The 23,278-nt window shown below is 35.4% G+C and overlaps 2 protein-coding genes and 1 pseudogene across 3 annotated transcripts; all 3 read right to left on the reverse strand.

Moving 5' to 3' along the window:
* Positions 1-11,723: 11,723 nt before the first annotated feature.
* Positions 11,724-15,651, reverse strand: LOC146905373 (uncharacterized). Its single transcript, XM_085728526.1, has 2 exons — positions 14,324-15,651; positions 11,724-11,763 (listed from the first exon to the last, which is right to left on the reverse strand). The coding sequence occupies exons 1-2, from the start codon at positions 15,649-15,651 to the stop codon at positions 11,724-11,726; spliced, it is 1,368 nt and encodes a 455-aa protein (XP_085584652.1).
* A 1,350-nt stretch (positions 15,652-17,001) lies between these two features.
* Positions 17,002-19,705, reverse strand: LOC146905374 (uncharacterized). Its single transcript, XM_085728527.1, has 3 exons — positions 19,534-19,705; positions 18,279-18,933; positions 17,002-17,626 (listed from the first exon to the last, which is right to left on the reverse strand). Exons 1-3 carry the CDS (start codon positions 19,703-19,705, stop codon positions 17,002-17,004), a joined length of 1,452 nt encoding a protein of 483 aa, XP_085584653.1.
* An 11-nt stretch (positions 19,706-19,716) lies between these two features.
* LOC146905375 (uncharacterized) lies at positions 19,717-22,791 on the reverse strand (annotated as a pseudogene). Its single transcript, XR_015020118.1, has 2 exons — positions 20,377-22,791; positions 19,717-20,076 (listed from the first exon to the last, which is right to left on the reverse strand). The product of XR_015020118.1 is annotated as an uncharacterized LOC146905375 (transcript).
* Positions 22,792-23,278: the final 487 nt, after the last annotated feature.

The raw sequence follows: 23,278 nt of genomic DNA on the forward strand, positions 1-23,278 counted from the left end.
AAGAAAGTGGATATTTGTATTAAAGTTGTTAGTAATTACTATTGTTTTTACAATTTTATCCTTAAGAGAGAGAGTTAGTTTATGTTTTCTATATGTTATTTATTGCTAATTGAAGAAAAATATGTATGATAAATAGGGGCATGTATGTAAAGAAATAATTAATGTAGTTGGAAATAGCAAAGGGGTCTTATAAAAAGGGACAAAGAAAATTCTCAAAAGGGTCTTATAATCAGGAACGGAGGTAGTATAAGCTAGTGATAAGAGTTCAAATCAATGAATCATCCATCACTCTTTATGGGTCAAAATAATTAAAGAAAATTAGTCATCACCCACTTATGACTTATCGTCGATACAAATTAATGAGAAAACAAAATTATGGAAAGAAATGAATCAATTGGACTCATATGGTTAATAAACTTTAACAAATGATAAATTATTCAAGATAATTTGAGTTTGATTCATAAGATAAACAATTCTTTACTAGACTTGCTTATGTCATGTCTGATGCAGAATAAAGAGTTATTGATGGTAGTTTTCATGTAGAAGAGGTTTTGACGCGATAGAGAGCGAGTTTCCTGTGTGGTGAATAGCAAGCTTCTACGGTGGAGGAGAAAGTTGCATGCAAGTACGTAGCACTCCGACGCTAAAGTTAGTAAGAAAAAGAGGTGGATTTTGTACTAAAGAGTGGTGAATGAATTGTACCTTAAGCATGATGTAATGTCACGCTTATACATGCGAAGAGGATGATAATCGTCTCAGTCTAGAGGGACGATTCTTAGTTACAAGTTCATGTTGTTAATTATGCATATGAGCTTCCATGGTTCTATCTTCACCTTGTTCCTCACTTAAGCTTTCATCTTCACTCACATACTCATTCTTTGTGCTATCATTTCCATCATGTTCTTCCTCTTTAACCATCATTCTACTCTCTCCATTTGGGTTATCCAAGGTTGTTCTTGAGAATCCCACCCTAGTTATGTTGGCAAGTTGTGTTGATATTATTTCAACTTGCGTCCCCAAATCCTTGATTTAAGTTTCATTGTTTCTTCGAGCTTTCTCATGATTCTTGGAGATGGCTTCCTCATGTAGTAGGTTAGGATTTCTTCCAGATTTTTCTTAGGTGATTGTTGATTGGTTTTTCGAGGGGGATTAAGGGAATTGTTCCTTCTCCATCAGAAATTCGGATGATCTACCCAGCCTGGATTGTAATTATTGGAATAAGGGTTTTGTTGTTGCCTTGTGTAAACTCCAAACTTGATGGAAGTCATGCACTGATTTCATGAGCTTGCTCACAAAAGTCACAAACTACACCATTGATTGATTATTTATTCACCATCTCTTGTGCTTCAACTTCTTTGTTATTTCTTCCAATTTGGCCCTGAGCAGTTTAATTCTTACTAGTAAGGCGACAAGTATTTCCAGTCCAAGAACTCCTTGCTTCTTATTTACAACCCTATTCTCGCTTTGGGAGTGGTACTCGTTCAATGACATGTTATCAATCAACTCTCCTATTTCTACAACTGTTATGTTCTTCATGGTACCTACTGTTGATGCGTCTAAAACAATTTGAGTTTGTGGCTTTAGACCATTGGTGAAGGTTCCGGACACCACCAAAAAAAAATTGTCCCAAATAGCTATGTTGTCACTTGGAAGTGCATTGAGCCAATCTTTCACTCATCCATCCACTTAGAGTGTAGACAAACAAAAAGAGCCTTTTTATCGGACTCTGAAACTCCAGTCGGGTTAATAGTGTTGCATGCTTCTAGGATATGTATAAGGTGAGCATTACAGTCTTCCGATTCCTTACTTGAGAAATGGGTTGTCCTTAGAGAGGCGAGAAAAGCGATTTTAAAGTCAAAGATAATGGGATTTGCCGGTTGGAACCCTTGGGCAACTTCGTCGAGGTTGTCGAGTCTCCCGTAACCTCCAAGTGTAATGTGCTCCACGTCTCCCATCACCCACTTATGACTTGCGGTCAATACAAATTAATGAGAAAACAAAATTATGGAAAGAAATCAATTAATTAGACTTAGATGGTTAATAAATTTTAACAAATGACAAATTATTCAGGATAACCTAAGTTTGATTCATAAGATAAACAATTCTTGACTAGATTTTATATATGTCATGTCTGATGCAGAATAAAGAGTTGTTGATGGTGGTTCTCAAGTAGAAGAGGTTCCAACACGATGGAGAGCGAGTTTTTGGCGTGGTGGAGAGAAAGCTTCTACGGCGAAAGAGAAAGTTGTATGCAAGCACATTAGCAATCCGACGCAAAAGTTAGTAAGAGAAAGAGGTTGATTTTGTACTAAAAAGTGGTGAATGAATCGTACCTTGAGCGTGATGCAATGTCACACTTACAAGGCGTAAAGGATGTTAAACGTCTATGTTTAGAGGGACAATTTTTAGTTACGAGTTCATGTTGGTAATTCTGTAGATGAGCATCCTTCGTTATATCTTCACCTTCTTCCTCACTTGAGATTTCATCTTCACTCGCATACTCAATCTTTGTGTGATCATTTCCATCATGTTCTTCGTCTTTCACCATCATTCTGCAACTATCTCCCTTTGGGTTATCCAAGGTTGTTCCTGAGAATCCCACCCTAGTCATGTTGACATGCTGTGTTGAGATTCTCCCAATTTGTATCTCCAAATTCTTGATTGAAGTTTCATTATTTCTTCGAGCTTCCTCATGATTCTTGGAGATGGCATCGTTTAACTTTGTGTTGTTTGCATGTATTGGGTGAGGATTTTTGCCTGATTTTTCTTGGGTGGCTGTTGATTGGTTGTTGGAGGTGGGTTAAGGTAATTGTTCCCTCTCCATCAGAAATTCGGATGATCTACCCAGCCTGGATTGTAAGTATTGGAATAGTGGTTTTGTTGTTGCCTTGTGTAAACACCTGCGTACTTAAGTTTCTCCTTAGATAACTCCAAATTTGATAGAAGACATGCACCGCTTTCATGTGCTTTCTCACAAAGGTCACAAACTACACCATTGATTGATAACTTAGCCACCTCTTGCGCTTCAACATCTTTGCTATTTCTTCCAATTTGACGATGGGAAATTTAATGCTAGTAAGGTGTCATGTGTTTCCAGACCAAGAACTCATTGCTTCTTAATAACAGCCTTATTCTCGCTTTAGGAGCGGTACTTGTTCAAGGACATGTTATCGATCAACTCTTTGATTTCTATAACTATCATGTTCTTCATGGTACCTCCTGATGACGCGTCTAAGAGAATTCGACTTTGTGCCTTCAGACTCAGGGGGAGCTTGAAAATCTAACCTTATGGTATATCAGACTTAAGAGGAGCTTACAACCTCAGACTCTGAAGTCAACTTGTTAATTAAATCAATAACAATTTTCTTAAATACTTGTGTTTATCATCATAAAAAATAGGGAGATTGTTGAAACAAAATTGGATTTGTACAATTCCTCTGAAGTTTTGATGATAACAAAGTATTAAAGAACAATTAGATATGATAATATTTGTTCAAGTATGAAGGACCAAAGAGTAAAATTTAACAAGGTCTGAACATGTATAAGAGCATAAAAAAGAAGCACAAGAGAAGCTAGAAGACTTGGTAAAAGATATGAAGAAAGGTCAACAATAAGTCAACAATTTAGATTAGAAGAAAGGAAGTCAATCAGAAGCTGAAGAACTGCATCAGACTCTGAAGGATACCAAACTCTGAAGAAAAGAAGACTCTGAGGAACCCAGAAGCCACGTCAGATTTGTCTTCTTCTGTAGCTGTCTATATCAAACTCTGACAGTATAATTTGTTATCTTCTAACCATGTGTAGAAACAAACAAAGAACATCAAAGAGAATGAACGGATAATTCCAGTTGCAGCAAAGGAATTTCAAATGTCTAATCAACGACATTATCCATATCAAGCAATATCCCAACGTCCTTTGAAGCATCTCAATGACTCTTAATGTGCTGACATCTCTTCAACGTCTTTCAAATCCTTGCCTGTATGTAATGAGCTAAAGACTTCAAACAAGACTCTGTTATTTTAATTGTGCCCTTACTCTGTCTAATTCAAAAACGCATAAAAAACGTAAGAATTTCTTACTAAGTTCATATCCTTGAAATTCCAAGCTCATAGAGTTTGTTCTGTTTGTAATTTTTTACACCTCCGATTGTATATCAAGTGTACGAACAAATATTTCATTTGTAAACTCTTATAAGTCTCTTTCAGTTGTGATTAAGCATTGAAACTCTCTTGTTTGTGTGCTTGAACAATTGAAGTCTCTTTGTTGTGTCCTTGAGCACTTATAATCACTTGTGATTATAATGAAAATCCCTTGAAAGTGCAAGGGGACTGGACTACTCCTGGATTGTAGAAGGAACCAATATAATTGCTTTGTGTCTGCTCTCTCTCTCTCTCTCTCTCTCTCTATATATATATATATATATATATATATATATATATATATATATATATATCTTGTTATCTTTGTGTTTGATTTTAACCATTGCTATCAGACTCTGTGTCAGACTCTGGCTAGTGCTTAAACACTTGGAAAATTTTGAAAAAGCCAACACAATTCAACTCCTCTCCTTCTTGTGTCTTTCTCACCTTCATACACCAGATCAAACGACTTAACACGTTTATTATTATATTTTAAGCAAACGAAAAACATGAAAGACAATGTAGGAAAGGCACGCGAACTATATCGACATCAACAACCTAAACTCACAAACATCATGAAAAAAAATAAATTAATAATAGAATATGTTTTTGATCTCTATAAATTTATCAATTTTTTCGTTTTAGTCCCTCTAAAAAAATTCTTCGATTTTTAGTCCCTAAAAGTTTTCTATCTTCACTTTTGGTCTCTCCTTTCAAGTAAACTCACATGTAGAATTCACATTTTTGATTAAAATGTTGCTGAAAAGTTTATAATATTATAAGAATCTCTAAAAAAAAAACAATTAGAAATTTTTAACAAAACATGAATTAAATATGAATTTTCCTATTTTTGCCAGTTAAAAATTCATTTAATTCATGTTTTGTTAAAAAGTTCTATTTTTTTTGGAGGAATTTTTATAATAATCAACACATTTTTACACAATTTCATTAAAAATATACAAAGGCTACACATAAGTTTACTAAAAATAGGCACCAAAAACGGTGATTGAAAATTTTATAGAGACTAAAAGTCAAAAGAAAATTTTAAAGAGACTAAAACGAAAAGTTGATATATTTATAGAAATCAAAAATATATTTAACCCTTATTAATAAAATTGAAGGAAAAAAAAAGCATGAGGGTACATAAACCATAATCTAAATTTTGGAGGTTAAGTCTATATTTTTGTTTTTTAAAAAGAAAAGTATGTCTTCATCTCCACTCCCTACCAAAACATAATTTGCAAACAATAAATTTTCTTTTTACACAAAAGTGCATTTAATCTCTTCATTTTTAAAATGGGGAGACCTTAATTGTAAACCAAAAAAAAAAAAAAAAAAAGCATTTAAGTCAAATTTTAATAAAAATATGAAAAAAAAAGTTTTTGCAAAAAAATAAATAAATAAACGTATTTCATGAATTGATCAATTGTTTGGTAAATAAATGGGAAATTGAATAATTACATTTCACTATTTTTCATAGCTGAAATAACAATCTCCTGAAATTTATAATTTATAGTGGTGCCGACTTGATTCATTTCTTAATAGCGGAATTAAAATAATTTTCACAAGTTTCCAATTAAAAAATTAAATTAAATGCGTTAAAAAAATATAAAAAGTTAAAAACACGTCGACAGCAGGGTTCGAACCTGCGCGGGCGAAGCCCAACGCGAAGCCCAACAGATTTCAAGTATGTCTCCTTAACCACTCGGACATATCAACGTTGCCGTTTGACTTTCCTACAATAAATAGATATTTTATTTCGCTTGTAAAATGTGCTCTGGAATTTGAGACGTGACTTTTGTTTCACTAACCCCAAATTACTCCAACTATTAGATATGTTTTTGTTTAATCGGAAGCTTGAGATCCCTAAGAAAATTTATGGTAAAAATTTAACAATAAGGGAGGATACCTATTTGAAAATTAGTGCCTCTGGCCAGCCCCGTTACTAGTATTTAATGGACCATAGGTCAAGTTTGAGAAAATACCATTTTCATAATACTTTGCTAACCATATTAATAGAAAACAAAATATCATGCCAAAAAATCAAACCAAGCAATAACTCAACTTTCTAATGCATTAATCAAACACTCCACGCCACTATTTATCTTTGCATCATTATCACACCATTCATATAATTCCAACAAGCCAATCTTATTTGGGGACAATAAAATCTAATAACCTTAACACTCTTAATTCGACTTTCTCAATCTTATTTTCTTTTGTGGTTTTGGTTTTACTTCTCAATTTTGCATTTGACTAATGAAATGTTGGGGGTGTGAAAATGAAAGCGCTTGGTTGGACTATGAAAAGAAAATTATGCTTGGTTGGGCTCTCTTTGTACTTTTTGCTATATCCACCCCCTAAAAACAAGTATTGTTATATACACCCCCAACAAAAAATTGATATATTTAAATTGATAGACAATTTAGTGTGTGTTTGGTTCTGTGGTAATTTAAATTGATTTTGTAAAATTGATTATTGATAAAAGTGAGATGAATGTAATATATTTACATTGATTTTTAATAAATTGAAGGTAATTTAAATTGGTTTATATTTTAATATATTTATGTAAAAGTTGATTCAACAATAAATTTAAGGCTAAAACAAGCGGCAGTAGCCAAAAGCTACCAAGTCTAGCTTCAACTATGATATGTCCGGTGAGAATGGATGAATGTCAACGGTGACGGAAAATGCTCCGGTGTGACGGTATAAGCTTCCGGTACGGCGGCGATGAATCCTTGCGGTGAAACGAAAGGTGTCTGCAGGCACATTAACACTCTAACGCTCAAGTTAGTAATGGAACTGATAAAGAGTGTGTAGAAAGTGTTGTGAAAAGTGAATCATACATTGAGGGTGAAGCAAGTTCACCCTTATATATACGCGTGTTGGGCATAACCGTCTCTGGGTTATGCGGCGTGTGATTATGGACGGTTAGAGGACACATGTAGGGCGATCCTAGTGAGCGGGAGAACTCCTGTGAGGCGTGGTGCATTTTAGCTCGCTAGTTCCCTCAGACGCGGAGCCTTAAGGTGGTGTAACTTATGCCACATGTCAACTCGTGGTTGGTCTTTTGACCTGTCCAGGACAAACTATAATCAATTTTGCAAGCAAAATCCATTCTTCTTTAAATCATCAAAACATGATAAAATTAATTTTACTACATCTAGAATCACTTTTAACTCTATGAAATTGAAACCAAACATATGTTAAATACAAAACAAAGAATTTGGCAATGAGAATAAAAGTGAGATGGATGTAATATATTTATATTGATTGGTTTATATTTCAATATATTTATGTAAAAGTTGATCCAACAATAAATTTAAGGTTAAAACAAACGTTAGAATCCAAAACCTACCAATTCTAGCCTCAACTATTATCTGTCCAGTAAGAATGGATGAGTGGCAACGGTGGCGGAAAATGCTCCGGTGTGACGGTGAAGGCTTCCGGTACGGCGGCGACGAATCCTTGCGGTGGAACGAAAGGTGCCTGTAGGCACGTTAGCACTCTGACGCTCAAGTCAGTAATGGAAGTGAGAAAGCGTGTGTAGAAAGTGTTGTGAAAAGTGAATCATATCTTGAGGGTGAAGCAAGTTCACTCTGAAGTCATCCAGTGTCACTATCATCTCCCCAATCAGAAGATGCAAGCTAGACATCTACTTATGTCATCTCTCAACAAATGCAGATTGTAGGTCGTGGTCAATAATAGGATATAACACACCCCCTAACACTCTGAAGCTATATCCACCCCCTAAAAACAAGTAGATAAAATAGTCACAAGGAAGGGGGGTTTGAATTGTGACCCTTTAAAAATAACCTGTAACTTAAAAAATAATTCTCAAGAGAAATCTTGGAATGGTTAAGTTAACAGCAGACTTCAGAACGTTCTGATGTCTGAGTGTAAAAACAGTTTCAGCAAAGTAACTGTGTTTGTGTGTGTTTGTGTTTGCAGTAAGTAAAAGAGTATAAGGAAGAAGGAAATAACACACAGAGATTTATAGTAGTTCACCCAATGTGGGCTAGTCTACTCCTCACAGTTTTTGTGAGATTTTTCCACTATGATGCTTGAGATAACCTCTCAAATCCTGCACCTTACAGACTGTGTTCACCTGAACACTTACAACTTGTATTCTCTAAGCCTCAGCAGGCTTGCACCTTGTTGCTAAGTTAACCACTTAGACTTTTACAATTCTTGCTCAAGCTAACACTTTAGTACCCCTAAAGCTAGATGAGACTTTGTTACAATTTGTGTGAAGTTTGAAAGTTTGTGAATCAGACAAACAGAAGAAGAGAGGAAGGAAGAAGTTATCTGTGAATAAGATAACAGAGAGGGAGAAAGAAAATTGATTTACACTATAAAGAAGGTAAGAAGAAAGCCTTCAGTGATGATCAATTGAATTGCAAGAGCTTCAAACAAATTAAGTTGTTTTCTTGTATGCTTTGCAATGGTGCAAGTAATGATGAGCCTTTGATCTCTATTTATAGAGTTTTTGGGCTCATATAGCCGTTGTAAGGTGACCAGTGGTGTTATGCCACGTGTCCTGGGCCCCACAAGCTTTTACTTGAAAATCTGGGTGAACATTCTGACCATCAGAATGTTGTTGAGTTCCCAGGATGAACATCAGAATGTTGATGTGTTCTTCATCAGAATGTTGGATATTCATGATGTTCTTCATCTGGGTTCATCATGGATGAATGTTGGATGAATATCTGGGCTTGCCCAGCACGTGGTATGAGATTTGTATGAGTTTTATCCTCCAAAAAGTAGCCTTTCCATATGCATCCAGTTTTGCTGGAAAAGGTGGGATAAAGTACACCAAATCTGTCTTGGACTTTGTGCAGGAGAGAGAGAGCAGTGGATCTGCAACTTCAGGCCCATGCTTCAAAGAAATCTGCTTTTTTACAGCTCAGAGGTCAGGTTATCTCTGATGCAAGATCTCTTTTGCTTTGCTTGCTAACTTTTCACCAACTACACTGTTCATTGGCTGAAGGATGCGCAGACATGAACATTCTGACCATCAGAATGTTCCATTTGTGCTTACTTTAGGATGATTTGTAAGACTAGCTTTTAATGTAATCAATCCTAATAGTAAGGACATAACTGAAGTGCAGTGAATGCAACATCTAGGATTAAATTCACATTGGAATATTCCTAGTACTTTAATGTTCATAGTCTTGGATGAACATTAAAGATCCTTTACACATGATTCCTTGTTCATGCCTTTATTTGTTGATAGGCCCATGCAAATGTACTTTTCTGGACCTTTCATTTATGTCAAATGTACTAGCATGTTCTTCACGTTCTTGATGAACCTGGGTTTGCTTATGAACACCCTTCTGGGTTTCCATCAGAACGTTCAGCTTTCTGATCAACATTCTGAACAACCTTCTGAACTAACTTTCTGAACTCAGATTTAGTTCATGATTTTAAATGTCCTTTGATTTGGTATGATTTAAACATGTTCCTGTCTTAGTAAAACACTCAAGAGCACAAGTTAAATACCAAGGAATTAATCAAAGTCCATTTAATCCTTTAATCATTTAAAGTTTATTATCTTTAAAATTAATTAGGGATTTTGCCTCAACAATCTCCCCCTTTTTGAAGATGATAAACTTATGATTTAGTATTATGGATTTTGATTATATATGAAGAATTTCAGAGCTTAAAAGAAAATTTATTTTAATGCTCCCACTCATTTTTATAATCCATTATGAGTTTTTTAGAAGTTATAAAAGCTCCCCCTCATTTTTATAATCCATAGCATAAATAAAAATATGCAAATTTGAACCAACATCAATATTCATTCATTACTTATCATTCATGAAGTACAATTATATGATGAACATGGTTCAAAAACAAAAAAGAAATTCAAAGTACATATGATCATGCAAAAATGAAGTTTTATAAGACTTCAATAACTATTGATCACTTAGCCTACTTAGGGCCTAATACTTAGAAAACTTAAGACATAATATCCTAAAGCTTCTCCCCCTTTAGTCATCTGCAAAAAGGATAGGGAGTAGGACCAGAAATGATTCAGGGAGTTGAATCCCCAGAATCTGAGGATGGTTCAGACTCAAAGACAGATGGATCATCAAAGATTGGTGGATCAATGGCCAAACCAGGAGCATGAACATTCTTAGTCCAGTCAGCAAGTGCACAAACAATTTTGTGAGTTTTTGTTGAAACTCTAAGAGCCCTAGCAGCCATCTTTTCAGCTTTTGAAGACTTTGGTAGGTGCAGCAGCATCAAAAGGTTCAGCTTTCTCTTTGTTAGCAGTCACAAAGGTGTTCAAAGAGTCAAACAGGGCAGACATATTTGGAAGTTTGCTTGTGGTGGTTCTGGTTTGAGGTGGCGGTGGTGTGGATGAAGGAATAGTGCTTGGAGTTGGTAGGGAAGACACTAGATATTTGCTGATTCCAGCAGTGGATCCCATGGTTGAAGTTGACAATGTTATACCCTAATTTTGGACCTAAAAATACTTGCTCAAAATATTTTTCCATCTTTGATATATGTCTATTACTCTTGAAAGATTGCCAATTTGCTATTGTTTTTACACTGATATTTTACTCTGCTTTATCTTCCAAATTAGCTTTGAAAACCTTTTCATATGTGCATTTGTCTATGTTTTCTTGCATTTCTAGTCATCCAAAGGGTTTTTTCTTGCATTTCAAGTTATTTGATTTGTCTCTGATCAATTGCATCTTTCTCTGCATCTTATTTCAATATTATTTACAAAATTCATGAAAAAGGGTATTTTAGTCATTTTCTGCATTCAAACCCATCTTAGTCCTTGAAAGTTATTTGAGTCTTTTCAATTGGTTTGTATAAGTCTTTGTTTCAATCTCATGTTAAGATCCATTTCAAAAATTACATTTGAAGTCACTTTGAGTCAGTTTAGCCCCTAGGGGCATTTTAGTCATTTCCAGTGTTAAAACTCTGTTTAATCTCTAAAAATTGTCCATGAGTCTTTTAATTTGCTTGTACAAACTCTTGCTTTATTTCCCTGTTAAAAACCGTTTTAAAAATTGCATTTGAATCATTTTGAGTCATTTTAGTCCCTAGGGGCATTTTGGTCATTTCACACGAAATTTTGATAGAGAGAGGTTACTTCGAAGTACCTCATTTAGTAGTTGGTTCATTTTAGTCCTTTTTGTGCTTTTTATTGGTTTCACTTTACGTTAATTTTCAAATTACTCTTTTAATTCAATTTTAGTAAATTTTTACATTTTAGTCCTTAGAATCTTGTTATTTTCCTTTTGGTCCATTTTTAGTCCAACTAACTTTTCAGGTGCCACATGTCTTTATCCTATTGGTCCAAAAATTCACACATCACCTATATAATGGGTCCCATGGGTCAAAGTCAAAAGGATCCAATCATTTGCAAAAATTCACAAAAATCATAAAAAATTGAGAGAAGAAAAATCTTCTCTCTTTTCTCTTCTCCCTAACCGTAACCAACTATCCACCACCACTTCCTCCACCATAACAAACTCTTTCCACCACCTCTAACCACCCTAACTAACTCCATAACCACCTCAACTTCATCTTCAACCTCTCTCCAACAACCATAAACCACCACAATCAACCTTCAATTCCAAAAATCACATCCATGAACAACAACCTTCAATCAATTCCACTTTGAACGAACACAACAAACAGATTCCAATTTCTAATCCATTAACAAGCATCAATAACAGACCGCAAATCTCAACCAATCAAGGAATCGTTTTCGAATTCTTTCAAGCCACCACAAGCAGTCGTATGAGCTTCGATCCAAACGCGAGGAAGAACAAAACCGAATCAAAGGATCGTTTCAAATCCAGAATCGCAAAGGAGAAGGAGGACCGGCCATAGCTACATATTCGCGAGCAAGAAGCGTCGAGCAGTACGGTATTGTTCTTGATCCAAGCTTTCTATTCCATTCTTTTGCTTCAAATTTTTGCAGCTGTATCTATAGATTTAGGTGTATTGATTGTATTTTGAATGTTTCTGAGTTCATATTCGAAAAGAGGATAACGATCCGGTTTTAAAAGTGTAAAAAAGATTCGAATCGGAGCTCGCCGGAATCCGGAAGTGTCGCCGGAGTTATGAATTTTCCGGCGAACCTTTGAAGATTCCGGCGAGCTTGTTGAACTTTCCGGTGACATTCATAAGGTTGAAGATGAACATTTAAGAGAGAGAAGAGAGCATTCACGCAGGCTTTGGCTTTAGAGAGAAAATTTTCTTGTTATGACTCTTCTTTCACGTGTTGCTTGTTTTGAAAGAGTTTTGTTTCATTCTGATTGCCTATGTGTGCGTACACTATAATTCCATGCTCCCTATGCCTTTGTGACCGTTGGATTTGGGATTGATCCAATTGGATCAATCCTATGGTCCCTGATGCTTTCAGTTTGGATGTGGATCTTGTGTGTTTGGGCCTGGACTTTTGTTACTACTTTTTCCTTATTTTCTCGCTATATGCACACTGTTTCTTGCCGTTTGCACCACTGTTTGCCTAAAAATTTTGATAAAAATTCCTAAAAAATTTGGTTTAATATTTCCTTGTTATTTTCAATGAATTTTGATGTGTTTTACATATTAATCTTGATGAAAATACATGAAAATAATTGGTGCTTTGTTAATTCAATTCTTTTTTATCTTTTGTTAAAAAATCTTGTTGAAAGCTTCTAAAAATTTTGTGAACTTCCTTGCAAGTAGTTTTGACACTTAAAACTTGTTACTTAGGATATTTTGACATACAAAAATGGATAAAAAAATAATAATAATGTGTTGTGTGTTGCTTCATTTCTTGAATTTTAGGTTAAGAACTTGTGAAAATATGCATGATTTTGATTCCAATTCTTAGTGCATGCTTGTGAGTTGGGATGTGTGGATTGGGAATTGATTTGTCACTGTTTGGATGTGTTTCTTGCTTTATGTGAATATGTGTGGTTAATTACTTGCTTTACAAGGCAACTTAAATGTTTGTTTGTGAAAATAAAGTGCCAAATATGCCTAAGATACATCATAATTCTTGACTTGAATGTGTTCTCATAGTTCTCACATAATTGATTGTAATGAAACCTTTGGAAAATTGTCATGACATGGGGATTATAGGTCATATACTTGTCTTGATGTTATGGTAAACTTTAGGTGAATTTTGCTACTTCTAGGTTAAGAATTTCATTACTTTTTGTCAAGTTTTTTAGTGTTTCTTTTGCTTATAATTTTCATGCTATTATACCTCATGCTACTAACCACTTTACTTCATGTTTCATGCATTCCATAAGCACCTCATCTTCCATCTTACATTCTTGGTCTTTATCTTCTTACACTTTAAAATTCATGCAAAGTTAGAATGTAAAACCCTAGGAATTCTTGTACTTTATCTTATGCCTTTAAAATTCTTGCAAGACCATAGCATGTATTTAAGCCAATGATGTAAAAGGACAATGGACTCTAATGATGTACACCGACACAAGCACCGACACATGCACACACATCACATGGATACTTTAGATGTATGCTTAGGGAATGCATGTTTAGATGTATGCTTAGGAATCGCGATACTTAGAAAAATTCTCTTTTCCAAAAAATACGAACAACTTGACTCAAATCATTTTCTAAATAAACTTTGGGATCAAAATCCCATTGTATTTTCCTTTTCTTTTCTTAAATAAAATTTTTAATGAATTTTAATCGTACTTAGACTTCTTTTGCAAAATAACTAATTCCACCTCACTCTTTTCCAATCTTATGCCCTTGAGGCCTCTCACTCTTATTCTTCAAAATTCCATTTTCAAACTTAAAATCAACCAACAAAAACAAAAACATTTTTGGAAGAGAACTACGGTGGATTTGATCCCTTAAAAGGGTACGTAGGCAAGGAACCAATATTCCTTCAATTCCAATAAAACAAAATTCAAACATCTTCTTCTCCCTCCAATTCTCGACTTAGTAAACTCTTAGGTGTAAATATCATTCTTCAAATAGCATTTAAAAATAAAGCGCGCGCGGAGAAAGTAAAGACGGTTCCTATAGGATACTATAGTCGTTATGGGTGTCTAACACCTTCCCGTAGCGAAAACAACTCCCGGACCTCGATTCTCAAGGGTTTTTTCTTATTTTTCCCTTCCCAAGAAAAAATGAGATATCAAAGGTTAAAAAGGTCCAAACGTAATCAATGTTTGACATCCGAAAACCAAGATAAAACAGACAAGTTCACAAACTGAGCATGTTCCATGTTCTGATCAGAGGGAACATTCTGATGAACCTGAACATTCTGATTAGGTTGAACAAGATGTTGAACTTCCATAGAAGGCAAAGATCCTGAATCCAGTGGATTTGGATCTGCTGACAGCTGCTCAGTGGGAACATTCTGATCTCCAGCTTCCTGAACATTCTGATCAGTATTGTTTTGAACATTCTGATCATTGTGTTGAAGGTCTTCTCCCTGAGCATCTTGAAAGATCTCATTGTAGAGATCATTTGTGGTATCTTCAATGTTGAGATCAAAGTCAGAATGAGTTCCAACATTCACTTGAACTTCATCATCAACCTCCATTTGTTGACTTCCAAGGGTGTTTGATGCCAGGATTTCAGCAACTTCCTGTGTACCATTATCAACTTTCTGAGTATCTTGCTCAGTATTTTCTTCAACTCTTAAATCTCCAGAAGGTCCTTCAACACCTTGATTTAGAGTTGCTTCAACTTTCTGATGACCAGCAGATTCTCCAACATTCTCAACAGCTTTTCTAGCAAGCATGGCTTCAAATTCCTGACTGCTTGCTTCAACCAATTCTCTTGCATGTTCAGCAATATGAGCAAAGATTTCTTGAGCTGGAGAAGGTCTTTCTTTCTCAATTTTGTGAGAGCTGGAGCCAGTTTCCCTCTTGGCAGACTTGTCAGCTCTTTGTTTCTTCCTAACTTCCTGAACATTCTGATCTGCAAGTCTCTTCACTGATCCAGTTTTCTGAGGGGTAGTTATGTTGGTGGAAGTGATGCGTAGTTGACTAATGGTTTTAGCTGTGAACTTCATGAAAGTATCCAAACTTTCTTCTCCATCTAGAGACACACCAACAGCTTTGAAGATGGGTGTCAGATGCATCCCATATGGTAAACCAGCAACTTTTTGTTTGAAGGAGAAACATTGATCAATCATGTATTGAATCATGATGTAACAGAGATTTAGGGGAGTCTTGTTCATAAGATGATAAAGGATGCAAAGGTCTAGATCTGTGATTGCATCAAAGGTTCCACATCTAGGTAAGATGGTGTGCCTAAATATGTTATAAAGGATTTTGGGAGCATCTTTGAGGTTTGTGGAGGTAAAATCAAGGTTTGGTTTGGTATACTCTAGGATGAGTTGCTCACGTGTTACATCTGAGCAAGAAAACCAAGTGTTGAAAAGTTGATTACCTTGATTGGGAATGTTCAGAATGCTAGAGAGAGAGTGTTGAGTGACTTGGAACTTTACTCCTTTGACTGTGGACTCTAGGAATTTTTCTCCTTTTTCTTCCTTTACTCTCATTGATGCATAAAATTCTTTTACCAAGTCCTCAAAGGTTGGTTCTTATGTAGAGACAAATCCTGACCATCCTTGAGGATCTGTGAACTCTTCAAGGTTCCATCCCTTTGTTTTGAGACTTTCAAAATCAAAGTATTTTGCTCTGCTCAATGGCCTAGCAGCCATTTTCTCCAAGTTCTGAACCCTTAGAGCAGAAGCAAGTATGGCAATGTCCTTACATTTTCCTCTTTTCCTAGAAGGAGCTTCTTCCTCAACATTCTCTTCTTTTCCAACTTCTTCATTTTCCAGAGATGGAGAAGCAGTTTTCTCTAGAGGCATAGCATCAGTAGCAATCTTCTTCCTCCTTTGGTAAACCTTCTTAGCAGTTTTAGCCATTTGAAGAAGAGTTTCACCAGTTTCTTCAGAATTTGCTTCCTCTTGAGCAATTTCTTTTCCCTTGTCAGAAAGTTCTTCCTCAACTTTCTCTGTTTTGTCAGACTCGTCCTTTTCAGAGTGTGTTCCTTCCTCAGAAGCTGTTTCCTTTTCTTTCTTCTCATCATCAGAGACTAGGTCCATGTGAGAAGTGGTTGGTGTTGATGAAGATCCTCTTTTCATTCTTGTTGATCTTCTAGTAGCCTTAGGTTTTGGTTTGGCAGATTTTTTTGAAGATTTAGGTTTTGGTGATTCAAATAGGGGAATGATCTCATCAGGAAGAATGGTATGAACAGCAGCTTCGTTGAGTGGAGAGTGATCAGAGGGTTGATCAGCAGCGTGTGGTGGTGATTGGGAGTGAGCGCGTGAAGTGGTTTTGGTTCTCGCCATTCTCGTCAGAAAAACAGAGTGTTGAGAATTTTTGAGAGAGAAAGAGTGTTTGAAGATGTGATGAAAGGTTTGGAGTTGGTTTAAAGATTTATAGACCAACGTGTAAGAGTGGAAAGAGGAAATGAAGGAGTGTTGACAGTTTTATTGGGAAAGATGAAAACTGAAAAGTTGTGGGAGAGAGAAAGAACTAGCCGTTTGACAAGATGGAAGGGGAGTGGTTGAAATGATTTTTAAGCTTTTGTCTAATGGACATAGCTTTAGCATAACAACCCTTAATCAAACATTAAATGCTAGAGATTTTGAGAAGATTACTGGATTAAATCCCATGATTTCCTGCGTACAGGATTTTTACCCAGAATCCAAGACTGAATGTTCTGAACCTTATGAACATTCTGACCTGAACTATCAGATGAACATTCTGATCGTATGAACATTCTGATGAACATTCTGAACTCTTGAACATTCTGATGAATATTCAGATTAAGATTGATCTTACTGATTTGAATCAGATGACATCAAGGGGGTAAGTTTTAGGCCCTTAGTGATTAATGATCAATCTTTATTGGGATTTTTAATGATTAGCAATTTTTCTTTAAGAAAATTGAATCTATCCTCAACAAGGGGTTTTGTGAAAATGTCAGCTAGTTGATTTTCTGTATCAACAAAGCTTAATGCAATACTCTTTTTCTGAACATGGTCTCTAATGAAATGATGTTTAATTTCAATATGCTTAGACCTAGAATGCTGAATAGGATTCTTAGACAGATTAATTGCACTTGTATTATCACAAAAAATAGGAACATTTGTGTACCTTAATGAGTAATCTTCCAACTGATTTCTTACCCATAAAATTTGAGAGCAACAACTAGCTGCAGATACATACTTAGCTTCAGTTGTGGAGAGTGCAATGGTGTTTTGCTTTCTGCAAGACCATCCAATTAATGCTTGTCCCAAAAATTGACATGAGCCACTTGTACTTTTTCTCTCAACTTTGTCTCCAGCATAGTCAGCATCACAATAGGCTAAAAGATCAAAACTAGAACCTTTTCTATACCAAAGGCCAAGATCAGTAGTACCTATTAGATATCTAAAAATCCTTTTAACTGCAGTTAAATGGGATTCTTTTGCACATGTTTGAAATCTAGCACATAATCCTACTTCAAACACTATGTCAGGTCTGCTAGCAGTTAAATATAATAATGAACCTATATATCATGCCTCTATATTCTTTTTCAGAAATAGATTTTCCACTCTCATCCTTATCTAAACTTGAAGATGGATGCATAGGGGTGACCATGATTTTTGCCTCATTCATTTTATATTTCTTAAGAATGTCTTTGACATACTTTTCTTGACTAATGAAAATTCCATTTGGATGTTGTTTGATTTGTAAACCAAGGAAGAAACCAAGTTCACCCATCATGCTCATCTCAAATTCACTTTGCATAAGATTGGAAAACTCTTCACACATTTTTTCTTTGGTGGCACCAAAAATAATATCATCCACATAAACTTGAACAATAAGTAAATCAGAGTTATGTGTTTTTCTAAAAAGTGTGGTATCAATTTTTCCTCTTGAAAAACCATTTTCAATCAAAAATGTGCTAAGTCTGTCATACCAAGCTCTAGGAGCTTGTTTAAGACCATAGAGTGCTTTAGTGAGTTTGAAAACATGATTTGGTTTTTCTTCATTTAAGAAGTCAGGAGGTTGGCTTACATAAACTTCCTCATTTAAAAATCCATTTAAAAATGCACTTTTAACATCCATTTGAAAAAGTTTAATGCTTTTATGTGCAACATATGCAAGAAGAATTCTGATGGCTTCTAACTTTGCCACTGGTGCAAATGTCTCATCATAGTCAATACCTTCTTGTTGGTTGTAACCTTGAGCAACTAACCTTGCTTTGTTTCTGACAACCTTACCATTTTCATCAAGCTTGTTTCTGAAAACCCATCTTGTTCCAATGATGGTTTTCTCTTGATTATTTGGAACCAGGTTCCAAACTTTGTTCCTTTCAAACTGAGAAAGTTCTTCCTTCATGGCCTCAATCCAAGAGTCATCAATAATAGCTTCATTGATTGACTTGGGTTCCATTTGAGAGATCATTGCCATGTTGGCATCTTGAAAGGACAATCTGGTTCTCACACCATCAGTTGTGCTTCCAATGATTTGATCTACATGATGATCTCCTACCATTCTCCAACTTCTGGGTGGACTTTGGAAGGTTTGATCCTGAACATTCTGATCATCTTCTTTCTCTGCTGAAGTTTCAGTGTTCTGGCTGGGAACATTCTGAAGTGCTGGCACTTCTTTGTCTTCACTTTCTTTTGGTTGAGAATGTTCATCATATTCATCAAATATGACATGCATACTAATTTCAACTGTCTGGGTTTTTAGATTGTACACTCTATAACCTTTAGAAGTTGTAGAGTATCCTAAAAAGATAGCTTTATCTGATTTAGGATCAAACTTACCCAATTTTTCTTTATTGTTCAGAATGTAGCAATAGCAGCCAAATATGTGAAAATAAGATATGCTAGGTTTAATGTTTTTCCAGAGTTCATATGGGGTTTTATTGAGAACCTTTCTTATTGAGACTCTATTCAAAATGTAGCAAGATGTGTTAATGGCTTCTGCCCAAAAATAATTTTCAACATTTGATTCATTTAACATTGTTCTAGCCATTTCTTGCAAAGTCCTATTTTTCCTTTCAACAACTCCATTTTGTTGTGGAGTTCTTGCACAAGAAAAATTATGTTTAATACCATTTTCATCAAAGAATGTTTTGAAGGATGCATTTTCAAATTCTCCTCCATGATCACTCCTTACTGTAATAATATTAGAACCTTTTTCATTTTGAACTCTTTTACAAAAGTGTTGAAATGCTTCAAAAGATTCATCTTTGTGTTTTAAAAACAGAACCCATGTAAATCTGGAAAAATCATCAACAATAACAAAACCATATTTTTTGCCTGTTAGACTTGCAGTTTGAACTGGACCAAAGAGATCAATGTGAAGAAGCTCTAAAGGTTTCTGAGTTGAAATAAATTCAATGGTTTTAAAACTGCTTTTTACTTGTTTACCTTTAACACAAGCTTCACAGATCTTGTCCTTTTCAAAGCTAATCTTTGGCAATCCTCTAACTAGATCAAGTTGAGAAAGTTTAGCAATGGTTTTCATGCTTATGTGACCAGCCCTTTTGTGCCAGATCCATTTGTCTTTTTCAAGAGACATAAAACAGGATTCAGCAGGCATGTCATTTAGTTCTAAAACATACAAAATTTTTCTTCTTGATCCAGTGAAAAACAGTTTGTTAGAGGAGGTTTGTCTTATTTCACATATGTTAGGTTTAAAGATCACTTCAAATCCACTATCACACAATTGACTTATGCTAAGTAGATTGTGTTTTAAACCTTCTACATACTGAACATTTTCTATTTTAGCAGAGTTAGGCTTACCTATAGTACCTTTACCTCTGATCTTACCCTTGTCATTATTTCCAAATGTTACCAGTCCTCCATCCTTCTTTTCAAAGGTCAGAAAACAGTTCTTGTCACCTGTCATGTGCCTAGAACAACCACTATCCAGATACCATGGCTTTGTTCTAGCACCCTGAGGCAGGACCTACATTTGACAAGATAAAAACTTTAGGTACCCATGTAATGTTGGGTCCTTGAGGGTTAGTTCTTTTAAGAGATCTTTCCTTATTGTAACATTCTGTCTTGTAAGATCAGATTTGTTACAGTAGGAACATATCTTCTTAGCCTTCTCAGCCTTTTGTGAACTTTCTGATCTATTGAGATGAGAACGTTCTGAACTAAGATTAATCTTATTTTTTCTGATAAGTCTTTTCTTAGCATGACATACTGATTCATTATGTCCTAGCTTATCACAATAAGAACATTTCATTTTAATCTCAGTTTTCTTAGGTACAATACTTTCAATGATTTTGCTAGGATTTTTAAAACCTAAACCAGATTTTTCAGCAATGTTACTTTGGGATCCCAAAATGTTTTGAAATGTTTCTGTAGATTTTATAAAAACTGTAAGATCATTTTTTAATCTTTCAACTTCCTTTTTCAAAAGTTTATTTTCCTTTTGCATTTCAGAAGGTATAGATAAAATGCCTTTTTGTTTTTTTCTTTAATTCTCTTTGTTTTTCTGACATTTCAAAATGAGAATCTTGCAAAACTTGTATTGTCTTTCTAGATTCATCATATTTGTTTTGAAGTGTTTCTTTTTCTGCTTTTATTTCAGAAAGTTCTTTGATTAAAGAATGACATCTATTAGTTAAGAAGTTTGAGTCATATAAAAGACTATCTATTTTACTTTCAAGATCTTTGTAAAAAGAGTCAGTTTTATAGATAATTACCTCTTCTTCATCATCTGACTGAGCCATCAATCCCATGTTGGCTTCTTCATCTTCTTGAGGTTCTGATTCTTCCAAGTCATCCCAAGTGATCATTGCCTTCTTCTTGAAGGGAGGTTTCCTTTGCACTTTCTTGATGTCAGGACATTCACTTTTGTAGTGTCCAGTTTTGTTGCAGCCATAACAAGTGACTTGGCTTTTGTCAGCTTCAGTTCTGGTGCTGTTGTTGGTGTTTGGAAACTTCTTTCTTATCTGATTTCTTCTTAACATCATTCTTTGAATTCTTTTGGAGATTAGAGCAAGTTCATCTTCAGCTTCTTCTTCATGAACTTCTTCTAATTCTTGTGGTTCTTGCACATCATCAACAGCTACTGATGGAGTTTGCTGAGATGCTTTCAAGGAAAGTGTCTTTACCTTCTTTACTGGTTTGTCTCCTTGAAGTACAACTTCATGAGCCCTCAGTGAACCAATGAGATCTTCTAGGTTCATGGTTTTTAAATCCTTGGCCTGAGTGATTGCAGTGACCATAGGTCTCCACACACTAGGAAGACATCTTAGGATTTTTCTGATCCTATCATGAGTGGAATATGCCTTTCCAAGAGATCTCATTTCATTTACTATTGTAGTAAATCTAGCATACATCTCATCAATGGTTTCATTTTCACTCATTTCAAAGACTTCAAACTTTCTGACACCAATGTCAATTCTAGTTTCTTTGACATGAGATGTACCTTCATGATGTATTCTCAGAGTATCCCATACCTCTTTAGCATTCTTACATTCATCAACTCTTTCACTTTCTTCCATGGTTAGTGCACATGATAAAAAGAGTCTAGCTTTAGAGTTTAACAATACCTGAGCCTTTTCATCTGTTGACCATGAACTCTTTTCTTTGACAGCTCCTTCTTTGGTTGTTGGAACAAAGTCTCCATCTGTGATGACTTGCCACATATCATTGTCTTGAGATATGAGAAAGAGCTCCATCTTGCCTTTCCAGAAGTAGTAGTTTGAGCCATCAAAAAGAGGTGGTCTGTTTGATGATCCTCCTTCAGCTATGTACTTGACTTTAGACATACTTCCTGAATCTTTTCTCTAACACTTGTTTAAGTGTTCAAACCCTTAGAACCAGGCTCTGGTGCCAATTGAAGTAGATAAAATAGTCACAAGGAAGGGGGGTTTGAATTGTGACCCTTTAAAAATAACCTGTAACTTAAAAAAAATTCTCAAGAGAAATCTTGGAATGGTTAAGTTAACAGCAGACTTCAAAACGTTCTGATGTCTGAGTGTAAAAACAGTTTCAGCAAAGTAACTGTGTTTGTGTGTGTTTGTGTTTGCAGTAAGTAAAAGAGTATAAGGAAGAAGGAAATAACACACAGAGATTTATAGTAGTTCACCCAATGTGGGCTAGTCTACTCCTCACAGTTTTTGTGAGATTTTTCCACTATGATGCTTGAGATAACCTCTCAAATCCTGCACCTTACAGACTGTGTTCACCTGAACACTTACAACCTGTATTCTCTAAGCCTCAGCAGGCTTGCACCTTGTTGCTAAGTTAACCACTTAGACTTTTACAATTCTTGCTCAAGCTAACACTTTAGTACCCCTAAAGCTAGATGAGACTTTGTTACAATTTGTGTGAAGTTTGAAAGTTTGTGAATCAGACAAACAGAAGAAGAGAGGAAGGAAGAAGTTATCTGTGAATAAGATAACAGAGAGGGAGAAAGAAAATTGATTTACACTATAAAGAAGGTAAGAAGAAAGCCTTCAGTGATGATCAATTGAATTGCAAGAGCTTCAAACAAATTAAGTTATTTTCTTGTATGCTTTGCAATGGTGCAAGTAATGCTGAGCCTTTGATCTCTATTTATAGAGTTTTTGGGCTCATATAGCCGTTGTAAGGTGACCAATGGTGTTATGCCACGTGTCCTGGGCCCCACAAGCTTTTACTTGAAAATCTGGGTGAACATTCTGACCATCAGAATGTTGTTGAGTTCCCAGGATGAACATCAGAATGTTGATGTGTTCTTCATCAAAATGTTGGATATTCATGATGTTCTTCATCTGGGTTCATCATGGATGAATGTTGGATGAATATCTGGGCTTGCCCAGCACGTGGTATGAGATTTGTATGAGTTTTATCCTCCAAAAAGTAGCCTTTCCATATGCATCCAGTTTTGCTGGAAAAGGTGGGATAAAGTACACCAAATCTGTCTTGGACTTTGTGCAGGAGAGAGAGAGCAGTGGATCTGCAACTTCAGGCCCATGCTTCAAAGAAATCTGCTTGTTTACAGCTCAGAGGTCATGTTATCTCTGATGCAAGATCTCTTTTGCTTTGCTTGCTAACTTTTCACCAACTACACTGTTCATTGGCTGAAGCATGCGCAGACATGAACATTCTGACCATCAGAATGTTCCATTTGTGCTTACTTTAGGATGATTTGTAAGACTAGCTTTTAATG

This window comes from Medicago sativa, chromosome 7 (genome assembly GCF_051527215.1).
Source record: "Medicago sativa cultivar Bolivia chromosome 7, Bolivia_mono, whole genome shotgun sequence".
In the NCBI taxonomy this organism is placed as follows: Eukaryota; Viridiplantae; Streptophyta; class Magnoliopsida; order Fabales; family Fabaceae; genus Medicago; species Medicago sativa.